The 22,415-nt window shown below is 36.2% G+C and overlaps 1 protein-coding gene across 2 annotated transcripts; it reads left to right on the forward strand.

Moving 5' to 3' along the window:
• The first annotated feature begins 1,463 nt into the window (after nt 1–1,463).
• matr3l1.2 (matrin 3-like 1.2) lies at nt 1,464–21,179 on the forward strand. 2 transcript variants are annotated; one of them, XM_073820917.1, is made up of 21 exons: nt 1,464–1,560; nt 5,003–5,887; nt 6,261–6,322; nt 8,099–8,137; nt 8,227–8,330; nt 8,617–8,678; nt 10,135–10,251; nt 10,393–10,518; nt 10,600–10,761; nt 11,039–11,163; nt 11,254–11,815; nt 14,579–14,699; nt 15,064–15,083; nt 15,181–15,303; nt 15,805–15,933; nt 16,537–16,659; nt 16,745–16,875; nt 16,960–17,257; nt 18,811–18,967; nt 19,245–19,360; nt 20,853–21,179. In XM_073820917.1, the coding sequence occupies exons 2-21, from the start codon at nt 5,120–5,122 to the stop codon at nt 20,904–20,906; spliced, it is 3,399 nt and encodes a 1,132-aa protein (XP_073677018.1). In that variant the 5' UTR covers nt 1,464–1,560; nt 5,003–5,119; the 3' UTR covers nt 20,907–21,179. The 2 variants fall into 2 exon arrangements, with proteins under 2 accessions (XP_073677018.1, XP_073677019.1); XM_073820918.1 differs by having other exon boundaries at nt 1,482–1,560; nt 5,111–5,887.
• The last annotated feature ends 1,236 nt before the right edge of the window (nt 21,180–22,415 follow it).

The raw sequence follows: 22,415 nt of genomic DNA on the forward strand, positions 1-22,415 counted from the left end.
TTTAGGTGTAGGGCGATAGAAAGTACGGTTTGTACAGTATAAAAACCATTACGCCTATGGAATGTCCCCATAAAACATGTAAACCCAACATGTGTGTGTGTGTGTGTGTGTGTATTCCCGGTGACTGCTTGATGGATTCAGCCCTGTCTATTTCTTGCCAGGACCTTAATAGTCATGTCTTGGCCCCACATGATGAACATTGTTTTGAACTTTGTAAAAATTCTGAGCTTCTAGGCATGTTCTGCATCATGATGCTGTTCAAGGGTCACAAAACCATAGCAGTGAGAGTGGTCGATTTGTCTGTCCCTGCATACTTGTGCAGTACAGATGGAGCACAATGACCTTGGTTCATCAGAGTTGCTCTCCTTGGGCTGAGTCTGTTCTTTGTCTTAAGGTTCGCTGTTTCCATCACAGACCTTTCTGCACGGCAGGACATCGCCAAATATATGGTAAACCTATCATTGTGTCTTGCCAGGACCTTAATTGTCATGTACTGGGCCCGTGTGATGCACTGGTTTGCTCATGAGCTCCAAAAAATGAGCTAATTGGACATTTTCTGTATCACGGCCACAAAACCACTCTGTTCTTCTGTCTCTACACACTTGCACTGAACAGATGGGTCAGAATGGCTGAAATACTGCATGCAGTATTTGTTCAGTCACATCTGGTGCAAATGACAAGCAATGCCTCTGGTCTTTTGGGTTTACTGTTATCCTCATCTTAAGACCGATTGATAGACATTGCCATTTTGATTGTCCTTTTCTAAAAACTATTAGTATAAAGCACAAATACTGTGTAGATGCTTCAGTCAGGTCAATGATATAAAGTTTATATCATTGACCTGACTGCACAGGCCAGGTGACAATCAGTTTCACTACTTAACAGTAAATCGCAATTAAGATGATGTTCATAATATGTGACCATGGACCACAAAACCAGTCATAGAGTCAATTTTTTTAAATTAAGATTTATACATCAAGGACATGTACATCATCTGAATAAATAAGCTTTCCATTGATGTATGGTTTGTTATGATAGGACAATATTTGGCTGAGATACAATTATTTGAAAATCTAGAATCTGAGGATATTTATAAAATTGCCTTTTAAAGTTGTCCAAATGAACATCTTAGCAAAGCATATTACTAATCAAAAAATAAGTTTTGATATACTTGCGGTAGAAAATGTACAAAATATCGTAATTGAACATTTACTTAATATTTTGGCATAAAAGAAAAATCGATCATTTTGACCCATACAATGTATTTTTGGCTATTGCTACAAATATACCCATACACGTTTACACAAATGTTGTTTATATATAATAACATATAAAATAATAAATCATAGCAATACTAATATAAATGAAAAGATGCCGTTTGGAATTAGTTTTGACTAAAACCGACTAGGGCTTTTATTTTGAAATTAACACCGGAAGTGTAAAACTGTAGTGGTCGTTTCCGCTTTCACGTTGTGCGCAGTTGCCTAGCTGTTGATCTCGTTTCACTTTGTGCAACGTAAAGACTTCAACCCGAAGGTTAAGAAGGAGAAGAAGAAAAATGTAAGTAGCTAACGTTACACAGTGCATTCGAACAGCAGATATGATATGATACCACTTGTGTTTTAAATACAGACTATTATAAGGCCAAGCTGCAGCAATACACATTTAAGTTAACGGTTGCGGTGTAACGTTAGGCCTTGTCGTGCACGTTTAGTCCCGAGGGTTCGTTTTCTTAGCCTTTATCGTCCTAATTCGTTTATATGTTCTTTTTAAAACGGCCGTTTTCTTGGATTTAAACGTAAATAAGGAATTTACACAGTTTCGCTGTTAATATAAGATGTTTGTCCTAAAATGAGATGAATGCTATTATCGTAGCGTCAAGTTGATGCTCATCGGACATTTTCTTTCGCTATTTAAATTCGTCCAAAGGCGTGGTGGTTATTTGTTTTCTGTGGTATTTATTCAGCACTTGGAAGGTTTCTGCCCAATACTTTCTTTGCATTTCCTTCATCTGCAATGAATCTGTATAGTAATGCCATTGCCATGTCCACACTTTTGTGTTGGATTCATATTCTGCATAATGTTTAATAAGCCCCAGATTCCAGTTCTGACTTTCATGGTGCTGATATATTTTCTTTACTAATCCTTACAATTTCAAACTAACTTAATCAGTCTTTTCAACACAGTCTTGTCATATAATGCTTAAACATTCAAGCTGTATCAGCTGTAGCTATTTCAGTGCCTTGCATCAGAGTGTTTATACCTTTCCACTAGGGCTGGGTAAAAAATATCGATTCTCCGATTTTAATCGATCTTCAGTTTAACGCAACGATATCCCGAATCGATTCTTAATGCGCGTGCTTCACGTAAGAGGATATGAATATTCACCTCTCGTCCTGAAGGTGTCACCATCAGCTGCTTTTTTTTGCAGAAAAATCTGGTGATCAAAAATGATTATTCTGTAGTTAAGAACTGTTAGTTTTATGGACAGTTAGAATGTTTTGTATCCGCAGACAAGGGCTTTATGATGGGCCTGTTTTGAATTTAGAAAAATGTTTTATTTCTTAAACATGTTTGAAGTTCTTAATAGATTTCACTGTTGCACATTTACAGTCTTTTTATTTTTTTCTACAGTAATGTGCATTTTGCAGTTTGTTTACATGGTGTACAGTGGATGCACATATTTATGATTTCTTGTTACAGTGTTCATTTAAAATAAAAGTTGTTTAAAATAAACAACTGTGTGCACCCTATTATTAATGTAGATGTGTATTTCAGTAATAAACTTAAGTAGGAGAGTTTCAGTTACCAGCATTTATATCAAAATATGGATCCCATGTCTGCAAAACTAACATTTTAAATTAAATATTGATCGCTAATCGATATCGAATCGAAACCATAAAAATAAGAATCGAATCGCCGAATTGGTCACAATACCCAGCCCTACTTTCCACCATGCTTTCTGGTTTTGTTATCAGTTTGCATTGCATTACTGCTCAGAATGCTCAAAAAGTATTAAAACATAAGAATACATGTATCCTTTCCACATTCCGCTTTTCAGCAGAATTGTTTTTGTCCCATTCATTTTCCCAAACAGAATTTTAAAAAGAGCAATGAAGCAAATAATACAGCTGCAACGAAGGTGAATAACAACATTACAGCATTTGATTTAAAAAGCAAACACAAAGACAGTTTCAAGAGTGTACTTAAAGGCTTTAATGAGGGAATGATCCCAAATATTGCAAATGACATAATCAGAATAAAAACAATAGAAAAAAATAAAACTACATATGTTTAAGTAGGCTTGTCTTTAAAAGTTTGTAAGTTATCTTTACAAATTCCTTCTTATTTAGATAAAATGAATAGGGTTTTCGTTATCTGGAAACGTTATTCCTTTCTTCTAGCATTTAAAAGATCAAATCTTACAGTACTTTTTTAAAATTGTACAAAAGTAGTCTAAAACACACACAAAACATAGCTGCTAAATCATACGAGAAGGACTTAGTAACCAGGAAAGGGCGCAATATTTTGACAAACTAAAGTTAATTGGTGGTAAAGACACAAGCAGTATTAATTAAGATATTAGCCGAATATTTCACCTGTCTGACTGAAAATGATAAGAACAAACACGAATGTTGTCGAGATTCTTGTTCTGGAAATCCTGGTACGGTTTGGGCAGCCACAAACACCTTTTGTTCCTCAGTTTTTAGTGATCTTCTCCTTGAATTGTTGTAACTTTTATCAGTCTGTAGTACTCCAGATTTTTTTCCCAGTTCGACCAATTAGTACAGCCCAAAACATGACAATAATTGAACACTTTCAGAAGCAGTGATCAAGCAGTGAAAATTTGTGCTTTCTGTTCGCTTCAGTTGCATTGTTTACGTTCAGTGCGGCCTATTGACGACACGTCGTGAAAACAATCCATAAAATGGTTACTAGATGTTAAAAAAAAATAATTTCATCCGATAATACGTGGCTGGAACTGTACTGACCAATCCGATGCAAGGAGTAATATGTTGGAAGCAACGTTAAATGCTGTTTTTAATTTTCCTATCCATGTGAAACTTTTTCATTCATTCATGCGGTCCATCAAAACTAATGCTTTCTGTGTTTCAGTTAATTTCACAAATGTTCATTTGATATCCATTTAAAATTGGTCTATTTTTGTGCTTTGACACAGAAACCACTGTTTTTAGACTGATACTTGAAAATGTCTGTTTATAAGACCTTTTTTAACACTTTTCTCACAATGTTATTTCAGCTTTCCGAAAACAATATTATGCAAAAACAAGGATGACAGTCTTTTCCATCATTTGTTACCTTCTGAATAAAACAGTAAAAATAAATACTCAAGTGAGACATCATTATGTCCTTTTTTTTCCATTTTGGACTATTTTTATAAAGTGTCTTCCATTATAAACACCACAGTTAACGTGTTTAAAAATTCACTTTTCTTTGGATGAAGATGCATATCCTTCACTCTCTGCACCCTCCTGTGTTTCACTTGAGCCCGACCATTGGCTTTGTTATCAAGATCTCTTGATGCCAAATTATTTTTGCATTTAAGTACTAAAGTTTATTGGCTTGATTTCATTTAAATTGATTTCCGTTCATGGATTTCTGGTTTGTTTGTTATTGGTCATGCAGTACAAGTTAGAGGCATGAACAACTATCTCTCTCGCCCTGGTTCTCTCCTGACTGAAAAACTGCAATGCTTTCCCTGTCTTTCCCATCCACATTAAAGGATCTAAATTAGATTTTTTCCTTCAAAGCTCAATTGTACTTTCCCCAAAAATTGCTCTTCTTGGTTCTTTAAATCGTTTTATGGTCTATTTGGTCAATGTACCAAACTGTCCATTTGTACCCCTGTCATTTGTAAATAATTTTGACTTCTATTACTTGCATTGTATGGGTTTACGGAGCTCACTGTCTTGCTTTCCTATGCCACTGCTAACCATTTCGTGAGCATGCTAGAAATCATTGCTCCATTGTGTTTCTGCAGACCTGTTTCATTCTGGAGGAGCTCTCTTTTCTCGATCCAGGCTTAAATCGACGGATTGTCTTTCTGCGGACTTTTTGATTTGCTTTGTTTGCTTTTCCACTCATCCAGAGCGCCGTCATGTCCCAGAAACTGACCGGTGATGATGCTCAGAAAGGCTTTGCCGTTGGCCGTGGGCTTTTGGCAGCCGCAGAGACTTTGAACTTTAGTATGGGCGAGAGCCACTCAGACCCCTACGGCTCATCTTCCCAGTCACACGGTGGCATGTCTGGCTTGGGTGGAGGTGAGGGAAAAGACCACGACTCTCAGCTGTCCCGCCGAGCGGGCAGCCACATTAGCAATACCATGAAACTCTTCGCTAGCCTAGGCCTGTCGCCCACCGATCTGGACGCGCTGGCTCAGGTTCCAGAGGAGAACATCAGCGTGGAGACCTTGCCCCATCTTATAATGCAGCTTAAGAACCGCAAGATGGAAGCCGGCCGCCGCATGGGTGGCGATATGTCGACCCTTTCTTCTGAGAGTTCGTACAGAGGCAGCCGAGACGACTGGGGCGGCTCGCAAGGTGGAAGATTGGACCGTTCCGGAGGACAGGCTCAAAGCCGCTCGCAAAGTGACTTCGGTTATACTTCCATGCAAGAAACGTCTGGTCGTGGATACGACATGTTAGATTACAGCAGCGGTAGCGGCAGAGACCGCCAATATTCAGATCTTTCCCATGACTCCTACCGCAGCCTTGGCATGTCGACGTCATCGGCATCTGACGACATGTTCATGCAGAGACGAATGGGCACCCCGTCTCAGGGAAAAGTGCAGGATTTCTTGGGAGTCATGCCCCTCATGTTTCCCCATGTGTGCTCCCTTTGTGATTTTGATGTGCACTCTGCCATGGTGAGTAATTCAAGCCGCTTGCCTCCTGCACACACACTTTCTTCTTCTTGAGTCCTGCTTATTGAAGAAGGCCCTCTTGCATTTAAATCACCTCTTAGTTTTGCTTAGTATCCAATTGGTGTGCCACAAGTTCAACATCTGTAGTATGAGTTGTTGTTAGCTGTATTACTGATTCTCGGTCTCTTGGTCAGCAAGTATGTAGAACTCATTTCAGTACTTATTTGTCACTCACACTTATAGGCAGAAAGGCTAGCTTCTTAAGTTAACTCTGAGCCAGTTTGAATTGTTTGGACTTCACAGCTAGTTTAATGTCATCTATGTTGTTTCTGTATATTAAGGATTGTTTTTTCCAACCTTTCCTGTGTTTGTGAAGGAATGGACTCAACACACCAATGGGATTCGTCACTCTGAAAACCGCAGGCTCCTTCTGCAAATGTAAGTGGACTGTTTTGTGAAAATTTGTAGACTGTTTGTTCACATGTTGAATGCACAGTGTTATTTAGAAACAAGCCTAAATGTTGCCTCCAGTAGGTCCTGTTCTACTTTGGTTCTTTCAAATCAGTCATTATACAGACATTTATGTAAAACCTTATTTGTTCTTCTGCAAATTCACTTTATTTTAAGTGGTAGTATTCTACTGACATGTGGATGTTTTTGACTTTTAAATTAACCCTCTAGTATTCAGTCATTAGGTCTGAATATTAAAAAAAAATCTTTATCTGAATGGTACAAAACTTGGTGAAGATGTTGGCACCTGACATGTGGACATACCCACAAAAACAAGTAATGGTCACGATTCAAAAAGGTTAAATGATCCTAAAATTTTAGTCACACTTGTATTGTTTGTGGGCAAAAAGACTGAATAGGAAGTGAGTTTCATCTAGTGGAAAAAAATTTGGTACTGTACCTAAATATAATCTTACTGAAAGCTAATTTCTTTGCGACATAGAGACATTTTTTTAGAGCACAACTTTCTTAGATTTTTTTATACACTTTTGGAGTAAAATTTTGAACAAATATATAACGTTGCATGCAGAATTATTAGGCAAGTTGATATTCTGGTCATTTTTTTTCCAAGCACATTTTACCAATTTCAAACCACATCAATCCTAATAACTTCTATTGATTTTGTATTTAATAATTTATAAGTGATATATAATTGTCCATGAAGGTTGGCAGTAAAAAAAATCTTCTATTCAGGTGTGCATGATTATTAGGCATGTTTTGCTGTTACAAATAAAATGAGCCAAAAAAGAGATTTAACTCAGACTAAAAGTCAAATTATTAAATGCCAATGAGAAGGTTGCAATACTAATGCAATAATAGAATTTGCAAAGTTATGGCCATTGGGCAGCGAAATGCTCATTGGGTCAGCATGGTCAGAAAAAACAGGTGAAAAGACACGTTATCTGCAAAAGAATTAAGGTGATAAATTAGGTTTGAAGCCATCAGGAACCATTTAGTCTCCAGCGTCACCATTTTCCAAAACCGCAACCTACCTGGAGTCTCCAGAAGTGCAATGTGTCAGGTTCTCAGAGAGTTTGCTTGAGTAAAAAAGATGTCCCTTACTTAATAAGAATAACATGCTGAAGTGTAAATACATGAAGACTGTTTTTATAGGCTTTAAAGACAGATAAGTTGAAAGTCACTTTTGAAGAACCAGCATCACTTCCTCTTCTACCACTGTTTGAAGAATTTATCTGCCAGGATCTGACAGTAAGTTTTGGGATTTCATTTTTAATCTCCTATTGTGAAAAGTCTGACTCACAGAGATGGTCTCCCAAAACTTCAGATTCTGGAAGGTATATTCTTCAAACAGTGGTACAAAAGATTTTTATGCTGGTCCTCCTTTTTTTTTATTTCCATCAGCAATAATCCTCTTATCTTCTACTCTTCAATAATTCTTTTATGAACCTTTTAGTTATTTAAAAGCTGTCTTCAGCCTACTTTTAATATAAAAGTAGTCAAAAAGCAAACATAAAGAACATGCTGACTTTTTGTTTTTATGTAACCACAGAGATATTTATCATATGTAAAAACCTGTTTCTAGTTCCTGTAATTCTAGTTTAAAGTTTTAAAGTTGTCAAGTAGGACTTGGTTGCTAACCTTTTCTTTTGCGGTCTTTAGAAACTGAATTTGTTATTCAAGTGTTCAACATTTAGAGCTCAGCAATTCTAAAGTACCTGAAAATTCTTTCCTGTTGTTTTATAGGTACCCAGACTGGGATCCTCAATTGCCCTCTAGTCGCAAGTATGTTACTATATTTCATAAATATGACGCATCCTGCTTTTTATGAATAAAACAGTTGCTTTAGAGAATTAAAAATAAACTCCTCTCAGGTCGACGTCCCTTTCCCTGGACACAAAGAGTCGTTCGGACGGCTTGCTGGGGGCAGCTCCAATTGGTGCCAGTCTACAAAGAACAGGGATGAGCTCCAACTGGGGTAATAAATCTGTGATAGTATGTGGTCTGGTTTAAAACAATAACTTTCCACAGCGGACATCCTTTCTGCTATATGTCTACAGTGAATCATTTTGCTTTCACTTTTATTTAATGTCATTAAGGTTCTGAAATGTATTTGTCTTCCTGTGGGTTTCATTGTTTAACAAAAAACAGTGAACATGAAGTTGACAGCGACTTTTCTTGTGATGCACTGGCTAATTTAGGTCATTTAAATTATTCTCAAATTTTAAATAATTAATATTTAATAATGATTTTTTTTTTCTCAGGATCTGATTCCGGCATGGGAATGTCAAGTAAAATGACGTCATATTCACCAGCACCCCCCAAGGTAATAATGTAATAAAAGTTATCTGTAATTTGACTGTGCTAAAGCATATAAATACCATAATATGAAAATCAATATAGTCAGTTATTCTACTTCACAATGTTCTGTGTCAGAATGCCTGTCTTTGGTCAGTGTGACTCTGCCCACTAGCATTTTACCCAATAGTATTTCGACAACCTGGTTGCCAGTTATTGAAAAGCACATCGTATTGTAGCCATGGTTCTAACAACCTGAACTAAAAAACCTTGGCATCCATCTAAAAAGCTCTATGAACAAAGAAATATTAGAACAAGGATAAATCAACCTACAGAATTAGGCTTGTTGCCTTCCCTTTTTAATTGCGTTTATTCCTGTTGCGTGTCCTCAATTTGGCAACCCGCATGAGTGTCGAATCTGAAGAGGAAGGGGGCGGGAGAAACAACTCTATCCAGTATTTAGAATTTGGACCGCAGAACCCATTTCAACTGCTAGCTGTCAATTTTACATACTGCACCTTTAAAGGAGAAGTTCACTTCCAGAACAAAACTTGACAGATAATTTAATCACCTCCTTGTCATCCAAGATGTTCATGTCTGTCTGTCTTCAGTCAATAAGAAATTGTTTTTTGAGGAAAACATTTCAGGATTTCTATCCATATAGTGGACTTCTATGGTGCCAGCAAGTTTGAACTTCTAAAATGCAGTTTAAAAGGACTATAAATGATCTGAGTCAAGGAAGAAGGGTCTTATCTACCGAAACGATCAGTTATTTTCCAAAAATTACAATTGACATACTTTTTAACCTCAAATGCTCGTCTTGTCTAGCTCTTTGTAAACTCTATGTATTCTGGTTAAGTACCTGTAGAAGAAAATCAAACACCCTTTACAAAAAAGGTAAAACAGCTATGTAGGATGATTTTGAAGTTGGAGGAGAAAATTAAATTTTTTGACCTATCCTAACTGTCCTGAACCAAATTGCACAGTTTTCACACAGAGCTAGACAAGATGAATGTTTGAGGTTAAAAAGTATAAATGGTAATTTTTTTTTTAGGAAAATGACAGATCGTTTCACTAGATAAGACCCTTCTTCCTTGGCTGGGATCATTTAAAGCCCTTTGAAGCTGCATTGAAACTGCATTTTGGAAGTTCAAACTTGTGGGCACCATTGAAGTCCACTATATGAAGAGAAATCCTGAAATGTTTTCCTCAAAAGCGAACTAATCCTTCTATGTTTCCCTGGAAGCGAACTAATCCTTTTAAGTATTTTGAATGTGCACTGCATTATCCATTTCAACCTCTAGCTGTCAATATTACATACTGCACCTTTAAAATCAGTCCATCAATTCTGTTGCATTGAAAATGCACTTGCAGTTAACATACTGGCATATTATATATAATCGGAACTCTTTTTTTTAATCTTTTGATTGAGTAGATGGTTATCTTTGTGCTTGTATACTTAAGATTATTTTATTTTATTTTAGATAAGAAGTAGGGTGGTCGTGGCAAAATACGAAAGGAAACCGATGTCTCCAAACAGCCTGTTTGCCTTGGCAAAACCCTTTGGCACCATCTGTGAGCATCTAGTACTGAAGAACAAGGTAATGCCTGGACATGAACAGTCATTCAAGATCCAAAGTCATTTACCTCAATTTGGACTGTGAATGCAATAATTGGTATCTATTCTGTGTAAATAATGGCATAAAGTTGATTGATTACATTATTTATTGCGTTTTTCAAAGGCTTTCCTGGAGATGCAGACTCATGAAGAGGCTTTGGCCATGGCTAATTATTACCAGCGTAAACCTGCCATTTTGCATGGGAAAGAGATACACATTTACTTGTCAAAGGAACTGATGGCTATTGAAGTAAGAATGTTTCTTTTATGAGTGAAAAGCCTTTAAGTAAATCAACCAGCTCAATTAATCCTATTTGCTTTATCGATAAAGAAAAGCGGAAGGCCGGACAGAGAAACTAGGCCTGTGAAGAGAGGAGTCAGCCAAGTGGTGTTTTTCTCCAATTTACCACGAGGTAGTGATAAGAAAATGGAGCTCCTCACAATTGCTCGTAGATTTGGCACGGTTGAGAAACATCTTTTTCTAAACGATGAGGTAAGTTGCATTTTGTTCCCTTGCTTTTCTTCTAACTTTATGCATTTGGCATATGCTTTTTTAAAAACGACGTGCATTGTATTCAAAGTTCTGCATTTCGATTTGGATCATGCATAAACCCCAAATCATAGCTAAAACAATAAAATCATAGCTTTAAATGCAAGTATAAAACGGTAAATGTCTACATTTCTTCACACTTTTGTTGTTTGCCTTCATTTGCTGTGGATATTTAACATAGCGCTCATTACTTTTTATCACTTTTAACCTCTTAAAACAGGCATTTGTTCAACTGAGCAATCCTGAGGATGCAGAGTTGTTGGTGAAGTACTACACCCTCAATCCGTTGACTATCAATAGAAGATCCATTCGACTTAACATCTGCACAAAGTACAAGACTCTAACGTAAGTTGTCCTTCCTATCCAGAGAAACCTCTTACGTCTTTAAAAAGAGTAGAAAAACCAGATGTGCTATAAATGTGGTTGATGTTTCAGGGTCCCACCAGGCAAGGGTGACCAACCAAAGGAAGGAACTCCCCGTAAAGGCAACGCTAGCAGCAGTTCCACCAGCAGAAATGCTGATAGACCTTTATCGAAGAGCCGGAGATCCTCCTCTGTATCCAAATCCAAAGAGACCACTGATGAGAAAGAAGAGGAACCAAAGGCTGAGGAAGCAGAGGCCCTGGGCAATGGGTCTGGAGATGAAGACGCTGATGTTATGGAAGCACGTGATGGAGACGAAGAGGGTTTGGAAGAAGCGGATGGGGATGATGTCGAACTGTCTGGTGATCAAGAGCAAGCCACTGAACAACAAGAAGATGTTGATGACACTAATGTTGAGGAGGAGGAGGAGAATCCTGAAGCACAGCAGGCCAAAGATGAGACTGCAGAGAACCCAGAGGAGACTGATGAAAAACAGGAAGAGACAGAGCTGGAGGAACCTGCAGCTTCTGAAGCAGAGCAGGAGGAGAGCACTTCTGATCTTCCTAAAGGCACTGAGGAACAGAATGAAGAACAACCTGAAGATGAGGGTGCTGAAGAGGACAATGCAGAAGAGGTAAGAGCTTTTGCACATTATCTAAAATGCCACTGCCTAATCCTTTGCTACAGGGATAGTTTGCTTAAAAAATTTAAATTATTTGCACAACCTCCTGAATGTGAAGAAATATTGATGCATACAGTGTCCAGAGACTGTCAAGTGCCAAAAATATCTAACAACAGCATAAAAAGTACAGTGTTAAAAATAACACATATGACAATTGTGGTAAAAACTGGCCACTGTGGTTGCCAGAAATTCTAGGTAAAAAATACTGTTACAGTGTTTCCCGTTTTAGAGGATGTGTATTGGTACTTGTATATTTTACAACTTAGAAGTGTGTATTTTATCATGTAAAATAATGATAATATACCAATCCTCATCTTGAATTACCCAAGTCTGCTTTTTAGCTTTAAAAATGTGACCCTGGACCACAAAACTAGTCTTAAGTAGCACAAGTATATTTGTAGCAATATCCAATATTATCAATTTTCTTTTATGTTAAACAGTATTAGGATATTAAAGGAACTGTATGTAGGATTGTGTCCAAAACTGGTACTGCAATCACTTTCAAAATACTGTAGAACGGTGTATCGCCTCCCCTGACTCGAGGTTGCCAGCTAAGCTGCAGCATCCGTTTTCAGCTGTCTCCATCTTTCAAAGGCATCTCCTATACAAATCCTTGTTTTATTTCGGACTTTGTCACGACGTATTTCGGATTCATAACGAGGTCTTTTAGGTTTCGTAACGATATACATGTTTTATCCGACACGTTCGTAGCTGCAGCTGTAACTAGAGCAGAGCTGGCAACCCGGATGACAAAACTCTACTGACTTTGTGATTAGTCAATAGCTGGAGGGTGGAGCCTCAGACCAAAACACAAAATGACGACAATAACATCAGTTGTGGGCTGCAACTTTCACTTTTAAATGACAATATCCTGGCCGGACCACTGTTGTCAGTGATATAAGTATTTGAAATGAACATGATGTCTAGTGACATGTCAGGGCCATTTTATGATTAACTGAAATAAATTTCTTACATACAGTTCCTTTAAGTAAAGATCATGTTCCAAGAAGATATTTTGTAAATTTCCTACTGTAAACATATTAAAAACTTAATTTGTGATTAGTTAAATATGCATTTCTAAGAACTTAATTTGGACAACTTTACAGGCGATTTTCTCAATATTTAGATTTTTTTGCACCCTCAGATTCCAGATTTACAAATGGTTGTATCTCTGCCAATTATTGTCCTCACCTAACAAACCTTGCATCAATAGAAAGCTTATTTAGGTTGTATAAATCTCAATATCAACAAATTTACTAGGGCTGTAGCTATCGAATATTTTAGTAATCGAGTATTCTGCCGAAAATTCAATTGATTAATCGAGTAATCGGATAAAACATATGTTTGCTTAATTAAAGAGCAATATTAAATATACAAGAGAAAATAAGACAGGTTTCTTAAAATCTACATTTTTATTTTTTTAATGCATAGTATGCAACAATATTCCATCTAAAATAAGCATTTAGTTATTACCAATTTTTTACTGTCTGTGCTTGTACTGTGAACAATAACAAAGTTGACTGAGATGAATTAAGTGATATAAATTCTGGGTTTAAAATAAAGCATTTTCTGAGAGACAAAAACAAATAAAAATAACTTTCAAATTACTTTTTTTAAATTATCAAAACTAAGGCATACATTAAAATAAACTATTAATAGTTATACAAAAACTGCCTTTAAGTCTTGCAACTTAACTTTTAGAACTAACAGTTAAAAGTTTCAAAATCTACAGCAGGCATAACATAAGCTTTTACTGTCTTCTTCTTGGAATGCTTTGTGGCATTTAGGAGACAAAACATAAGTCCATGCATGGTTTCACACGGAGTGCTTTAAGCCAATAAAACTGTACGTTTTAAAACTTGTAACTTTTGCTACGGTTAACGTTGCGAATGTCGTTTACACTACTCCGTCGATTTCAACCCTCGAAAACTGAGACTTTTAAAAGCGCTGTAGACCCCACTGATCTATATAGATCACTGTAGACCCCGTTTTAGTTTGAAAACTCCGGTGTTGCGTTTCAGTGTAAACGGACCAAAACGGAGACTTTTGTAAACGATGGCGTGGCTGCCCACATTCTCTCCGCGTATCCTTGACGACCGTGTAAACAATAACATCATGCTCGTTGCTGTAGCCATAGATATGTATAAGTAGATTCCCTTATCTTATCAACAGGAATCTATCTATGCGTATCTATGGTTGTACATGCATGAATGGTCATATGGCGTTTTTGGCTGTGTGGTGTAGACGGAGATCCGTCGTGCGGTAAATTATAAAATTACCGCCAACTCCTTCCTTGCGTTTTCTTTCACTTTGTAAGCGCATTGTCACACAAACAAAATCATTGCGAAAAAACGAGACGTGAGCTTTAATGTATTAAAAGAGGCTTCGACTGACTCGATAATTTTTTGTAATCGAGTTACTCAAGGAATTGTTTCAGCCCTAAAATTTACCCATATGACTGGTTTTGTGGTCCAATGTTCAAACATGCTGCACAGGCACTTCCCCCATCATGAGTGGATACGCCCCTTTCTGTTGATTGGTTACAAGTGTTTTGGCGCTCAGTCCAATCCACTTTCAACAGAATTTTTCAGAAATAACTTTGTGAGTTAGTTTAGTAACTTTGTGAGTCTGTGAATTTGAGTGTTTTTTTGTAAATTGAGTGTTTTAACTGTTTTGACCTGCAGTTCTCTTAATTCTATCTGTATCTGCTTCTAGGAGAGTCAAAATGAAACTGATTTCCCTGAGAACTTAGATGAGTTTGTTACTCTTGATGAGCTAGCGGAGGAGGAAGACGCTGAGAAACAAGACTCAAAGTCCAAAGCTAAAAACACATCAGGTACTACTTGAGCAATGACAGTGGCTTTAGCAATGATCAGGGTCTCATCTTTGTATTCAGTTCACAGTGCTTCTGATGTCTTTAAATAGCTAGAACAAACAGAACAGAGGATGACACCCAAAAATTTAAATTAATGTTTACTTTTCTTTTTAAGTAATACTTTATTTCTCCAAGGAAGCATTAAAAGACATTAAAGAATTTTGATCAAATACATGCAACCTTGTTGAGCATAAGAAACTTTCAAAAATATTGAACAATCCAAACTTTTGAATGGTATTGTAATCTTTAAATAGCTAATGATTAAGCATGATTTTTCTGTAGTCAGTCCATTTAACTGATGCCTTATCTCATCTTGTTATTTCAGGAAGCTCCAAGGATAAGGGAGTAAGTCACTTATTTTGTGAATGCGTATTATAATCATTTACACTTACATTAATTTACTGCTTGCATTAGATATTAATGTGTGTTTTTCTAATTGTAGGGATTGAGAGTTGTGAATGTCGTTGGGTTTAAGCGTGGCTACGGTTATCTGGATGAAGTCCTTTCTCTTGCCAAGCCATTTGGTAAAGTGGTGCGGCATTTGGTTTTGGACGTGAGACCTGAGGTAAAATGTCTTGTTCAGGCCACCTTACTCACAACAGCTTTACTCTAGTTATTCAGACATATTTCTGATTCTAGATGATTTAATAATATTTTATCCTGGAGCACAAAATATATTTGTAGCAATAGCCAGTAATACGCTGTTTGGGTCAAAATGTTCTATCTTTTAAAAATGATTTTTCTTCTTATGCCAATAAATCATTAGAAATTTAAGTAAAGATCATGTTCAAAGAAGATATTTAGTAAATTTCCTACTGTAAATATATTAGTAATATGCATTGCTAAGAGCTGCATTTGGACAACCTTAAATGTGTTTTTCTTAATATTTAGATTTTTTTTTTTTTTTGCACCCTCAGATTCCAGATTTTCAAATAGTTATATCTCTGCAAAAATATTGTCCTACCTTAACAAACCATACAACTTTCAGATGGTGGATAAATCATAGAGGGAATGTTTTAAATCATCCTGTCAATTTTAAACCCTTTTTTGTTCTGCTCTTTGTTAGGCCTTTCTGGAGCTTTCCAGTGAACAAGAGGCAAAAGCAATGGCTAATTTCTACAGTGGAAATGTCATACCATCCGTGTGTGGAAAACCTGTAAGGGTCTATCATTCACATTCCTATCCAACCATCCAGGTAAGACTTGGGCTTTTTGAAAGGGACAGTTCACCCTGATGTTGCTGTTAATTTGCAGACTTTTTTTCTTAAGTAGAACAGTAATTACGTTTTTCTAGAAACCAAAGCATATCAAGGAACACAGAAAAGGAGGTCTTATGCAGCAAAATGATCAGTTTGTGCTTGAAACTGAATTTTATTTACAACATTATTACCTGTAATCCAGAGCCTCAGGCAAATCAGTGTTTTGAACCAGTTGTAGTTGAAACTGTTCACCAAATAATGTTCAGTATCTTGCACAAACTGATCGTTTCACTTCATAAGACCGCAATATATCATCAGGAGCCACGGGTATTCATTTTGTGTTCCTTGATGTGCTTTATGTTCCCAAACATGTGCAGCTGCTGACTTGCATTTTATGAGTCACCAAAGACCACTGTTTCAGCTAAAAACTTCTTTACTGTTCTGCTGAAGGAAAAAAAGTCACCTACATCTCGGATGGCCTGATGATGAGTAAATTATCAGAATGTTTTTGGGTGAACTGCACCTTTAACACTTCTTGAATAGCGCCTGTAAATCTAAAAGGAGCAGAATCTAACACCAGTGTTTGTGTAATATCTACAGAACGGCAGAGTCATCTATGTTCATAATATCCCACCCTTCAAAGGCTCAGATGCATTACTTCTGAAAATTGCAGAACCATTTGGAAAGGTCAAGAGATATTTTCTGAACCGTTTACGCAATGAGGTAAGGTAAAAATTAGACTTTGTGGTGGAAACACAAGCTATATAAATATGGTGTTTATGATATTTATGGCATTTGTTTTTCCCAGTGCTTCATTGAGATGGAAAGATGGGAAGACGCTGAGAAAATGGCACAGGCCTATAAGGGAAATCGGCCTAAATTTGAAGGCAAACGACTGGTTGTCTACATGAGCAGGAAGTACAAGCAACTCAAACATGGGTCAGTTGGAAAATCAGATTCCCTTTTTTCTATTCAAAGAATCTTATAAATAAATCTAAATATCTAAATATAACCCTCTCACAGACACAGACCTCCAAGCCCAGAGCCTGAGGACAAAAGGCCACTCAAGAGGGAGCGATCTGGAGAGTCTGAGACTCAGAGCAACTCCACTGGCAAAAGTAAGGATAAGAAAGAGGAAGAACCTTCAGTCAAGAAGATGAAAGTGGACGAGCCTGCCACTGATAAAGCTGAGGAGGAGGAGAGCCAGGAAGAGAAGGAAGGCCAAAATGTTTCAGGAGAAATCGTTCCTGAAGTGAAGAGCGAGCCAGAGGAGGAACAAAACAAAGACACATCTGAGCACCAGAATATGGAGACTGAATCTGTGAGTGACCTCATTATTTTTGTTTATTGCATGAATAGTCCGTTTGCCTTTTTTTCAGATGAGGGTAGCATGCTTATTTATAGTTAACCAAATAAAAATTCTGAAACTCACTCTCAGGACATTAAAGTAAAATTTGGAGAATTGTAGCACTGCATCACTTGCTCACCAATGGATCCTCTGCAGTGAATGGGTGCCGGCAGAATTAAAGTCCTAACAGCTGATAAAAACATCACATTAATCCACACCACTCCAGTCCATCAGTTTATGTCTTGTGAAGAAAACAGCTGTGTGTTTGTAATAAGTCCATTATTACAACTTTTTTTTAACCTTCAAACCATTGCTTCTGGCTAATATACAAGTCCTCTATTTATGATTTTGCTTTTTCCAGTAAAAAGTCGCAAACAGGAGAGAAATTTTCAGATCAAGCAGTGTTTACAAGTAAAAACTGTCCAAAACTGTTCTAAACAAATATATTGGTGGATTTTGATGTGAGAGAACAACATGAGATGGACTTTTTCATTGGAGGAAGCGTTATTATGGGTTATGGAGGGGCAGGAATCTTTAGGCACTTCACGATCTGATCCGATTTCGATTCTTGGAGTCACAATCCGATTCCAAAACAATTTTTGATCTCATTTTTTTCCCTAATGAATTCTTCTGTTTTGCAAAATACGTTTTGTTATATTTTAACAAAATGTAAAATTGCTGTTTCTATGCTTTTTGTTTATTGTTGTAATCATCCTGGTTTCACAATTCAATTTAATTACAATTTTCATTATCAACTAAATATCACAATGCGTCACATTCTCAGTTTTCAGTACTACTGCACATGACTACATTTTCATATACATTTTATATCAAATTTATTTTGTGCAAAATATACTTTATTATATAAGCAGGCAACTTTTTAAAACAATTACTTACTTAAAATAATAATGTTCTTTAAGTATCTGAAAGTTCAGTTGTTATTGGTTTTTCTTTTTCCTTAGCATTATTGCCCTTTGATTATTACTGATGAGATCATAGACAGTGGCATAAAACATATAGACAGTGACATAAACATAACTGACTGTGTGAACATCAATTTTGTATAAAAGTATTCACAAATGCAAGTGCATTTAACCACAGCCACAATCAAGCTTTAGGACGAACAAACACAAAGCGCACATGAAAGTCTGTCAGTGTGTGAGTTTCGTGCATCTAATAGTACTGCATTCCAAATTACATAAATGAAAGTATATCTAAAGTAAAACATGCTGAGTGGAAGCATGCACTGTCAAGCAATGAACGCGTGTCTCACAGTGCACACATGCCGTATGCAGGGGGGGGGGGAAACAAACTAATAATTGATTCTGGAATATTCAGAATCGTTGAAGACAGAATTGCGATGCATCAGAAATAGTTTTTTCACCCCACCCCTATTATTATGGACTCACATTTGACTGTGATCTCAGTCTAGGCAGGATCCCCAGGCAATAGATGAAGCTTTTTTTTAAAAAAAAAAGCTCTCACACTGCCAACACTTGATTTATCCACTGCTTTTCTTTGCCCAGGAGCCTCAAGATGACGAAACGGTTGCTACTCCCCCTGATGTTGAATCAGAGGAGAGCACTAAGACTGAGGAAAAAGTCATTACAACAGCAACGCCTGAAACACAGCTTGAAACTGGAAATGCTACTCTTGAGCCGTATGATCCTAATGTACCAGTGGGTAAGATTGCTTTGTTTTTTGCTAAGAAATAACAAGTTTGACCTAACCAAATTATGGATTAAGTCTGCTAAATCCATGTCCAAATCACATAAAACAAATATGGCACTAAATCATTTTGGTTTGGTGCAAAATGCTTCAAAATCAAACTATGAATGTCTAATGAAACCTGCTGCACCCTAAGGAAAAATATTGGCATCTTTAGTCACACTTGTTCACTTGTTCAATATAGTCTTGATAAATTGCTTGTAAGGAGTCTCATTAATGAATCCTGTTTCAGGTGTGGAGTTTGTGAAGATGGGATACTACTGCAGAGTCTGCTTCCTGTTTTACTCTAATGAAGACACTGCTAAGAAGATCCATTGCAGCAGCCAAGCACACTACGATAAACTTAAGGTGACCATCCTTATCTTTCCATAACTTGGTTATTAGCTTTCAGTCAGGGCTTGAAATCAACTTTTTTATTTGGTAGCACTGGTGCTCCCAATTTTAAAAAGTTAGGAGCACCAAAAAAATTAGGAGCACCCAATGAATATTAAGGAGCACCGCAAGTGCCAATTGAGCAGAACAGCCAGCACTCGTCCCTGCATTTCTTTCTAGTAATGCACCGATCATGATTCTTCCTGGCCGATTCTAATTGCTGCTGTTTTACAAGCAAATGGACTGATTCTGAAAGTGTTTCGTTAAATATTTATTTTACGCCTTAAGCAAGGGACAAGAATGAATGAAAATATGAGTACATGAACAAGATGTTTGTTTTCTATTATAGGTACAGCCATTTCAATTAGAGGCAACCACTGCATTTTTAAATTTTATATTTACAGTATAAATAAAAAATTAATGACACCATTCTTTCTTAGTCGTGTTAAGTGCAAACAATAATTGCAGTCATAATCAAAGTATGTATAAAGCATAAGATGTCAGAACATGATTGAGTTCTAGTTTGTTTATTATAGCTTGTGCTATTTTTGACAGCAAAATTTGATTTAGTCTTGATTATAATGCCATTTAGTTTTAGTCATATTTTAGTCATCTGAATTGTTTTAGTTTTAGTCTAGGTTTATTCGACTAAATATTATTATTTTTTTAATTCTAATGAGGATAGTTACAGTGTAATGCATTTATTAAAAGCATTTCTCTAAAATAACCAATCATTGTAGGTTTGATATTAAGATTTGTCATGATGGACAGATTTAACTGCTGTGACACACGGCATGCCTTTTAAATTAAAATGAAATGAAACCACTTCTCATAAAGAAAAAAGAACATGGTCTTAATGAAATATCAATGGTTATATAGGCTAATTAAGCATGCTTTAGAACAACTTGATTAGCTCATTCTTTCAAGCAGACATATTTATTTGTATACATAAATTTAGATTACTCTTTATTAGGGCTACTAAAGTGATTGAGTTAAGAGCAGTGAGTGATCTTCTGTCTTTCTTTTGTTGTTTAATTAACATCAGTGCCACAGACCATAGCAACTAAATTAGGCTGCTGCCCCTTTAAAATCGAAGGCACGGATGCAATGTACTGTTACACGTCAGTTATTCTCCCAAATGTTTACATTCGCATAAGATGCAACCGAGTGCGTTTTCGTGAATACTCGTCAAAATGGACAATTCAGCATCATTTGGTGTGTTTCATCGTTCATGAGATGAGAGTGCTTGTTTTTTCATAGATGAAAATGTCAATAGATTTTCGGCATTCAAAACAAGTTTTTGTTTCAATGTCTCATTTTTGTGAAAATTTTTTGGCGAAAATTGACATAACACTGCTTGAGGATTTACTTACTTTTTTTAATTAGTAAATATCAGCATTAATACATTGATTTTTTTTTTTGTTCTTGTTCAATATGTTTGTGAAACAACTGTTCTTTTTCTTAACAGAAATATTTGGAAAAGGAGAAGGCCAAAGTACAGAGTAACGGGGCGAAGAAATAAACAGTTCATGCTGGACCATCTCTTCTTATGTCCCTGAGATTCTGTGATTGTTTTCTTGTGTTAATTTTGTTTTATTTTCTAAAAAAATGATTAGATTGAGGTTTTGCTCTTTTTAAAGTACTAATGAAAGCTGATGCATTCATAAATCAAATTCCTGGCTGTTCTGTTATAGCGATTTAGATGTGAAGTATAACACATTTTACACCTTAATTGCTACTGCTACAACTGTATTGGTGTTTTTCCTTTGTTTTATTAAACTTTCAGCATTCCTCAGATTTTGCCTGACTACGTTTAATACTGGTTTTGTTTTATTAATTTTGTATTGTGAATGTGAACCCATCTATGGCCCTATTGGCACAGTTTTGTGAAATTGTCCCTTTTAGATATGTAGATCTTGTCTTGTATTGGCAGAAACTGTGTTAAACCCAAACTTTTACACCCTTGGAACCCACTATTTCTTATTTTTTATTTATATATACAATTCTATAGATCAATGGGTATGTTTCTGTTTTGGGATAGAATTAAATCTGTTTTAGGGTTTTTTCTCTTATTCACAATAGAGGGTTTTTCTAACGCCTCTTTATCGGCCATATTGGCGGCACTGAATGTAAACGGTGCCACTGAACCAAACAAAACTGGTATATTTTGATTATTGCTGCAGAAAATGTTCAATTATTGTCATGTTTTGGCCTTTACTAAGAGGTCGGACTGGGAAAAACATTTGGAGTACTATAGACTGCCAAAAGTTATAAATGCCACACGTTTTTTCCAAGGCTTAGACAGCATAAATTAGCAGAACAACATTGAGTAGTACAGTAGCCATGCAATCCATGCTGCTGTCTACATCCGAGTATCTCCAATATGGCCGCGCATCTGGGTAACTGACCAAATTGACAAATGCAACAAACTCAAGTAACTGCTACTTAAGGCTTTTGATGCATTTCCAAAATATTATTAAATTAATTAATAAAATTAATAATAAGATTTTTATATGGCATAAGAGACATTTTACTTTAAGAATACATTACATTGTTGTAGCTATTACATTAGGCATAAGTTATATCAGAACAATTTTAATCTTTTCCTGAATTCAAAGGAGGGGCATTTTACTTAAGATTTTTATTTTTTATTTTTTTTGCCTTTTTTTTCTCTTTATTAATTAAATGCCACAAGAACAACAGGTATTACATATTCATGTCAAATTAACATTAGCTGCCAGAGAAAATTTAAAGAAAAAAATATATAAATTTCAATGATTTCAGAGCATTATTTCCAGTGTTTTTGTTTGTTCCAAGAAATTTACATCCAATTTAAGTCATTAATAAAAGTGAAAACATTTGGTTTACATTGAGCCCACTTTTCCCAATGTACATGGAATTTTCCAATAAAATAAGTGTTCTTTACAATTAAAATTTTCATTTTCTGTATGAAAAAGCAAATCAAATATAGACATTTCTATCATACATTCCATTTTTCGGTTAATATAGAATTCCACATCTTTCCAAAATA

Source organism: Garra rufa, chromosome 16 (assembly GCF_049309525.1).
Source record: "Garra rufa chromosome 16, GarRuf1.0, whole genome shotgun sequence".
In the NCBI taxonomy this organism is placed as follows: domain Eukaryota; kingdom Metazoa; phylum Chordata; class Actinopteri; order Cypriniformes; family Cyprinidae; genus Garra; species Garra rufa.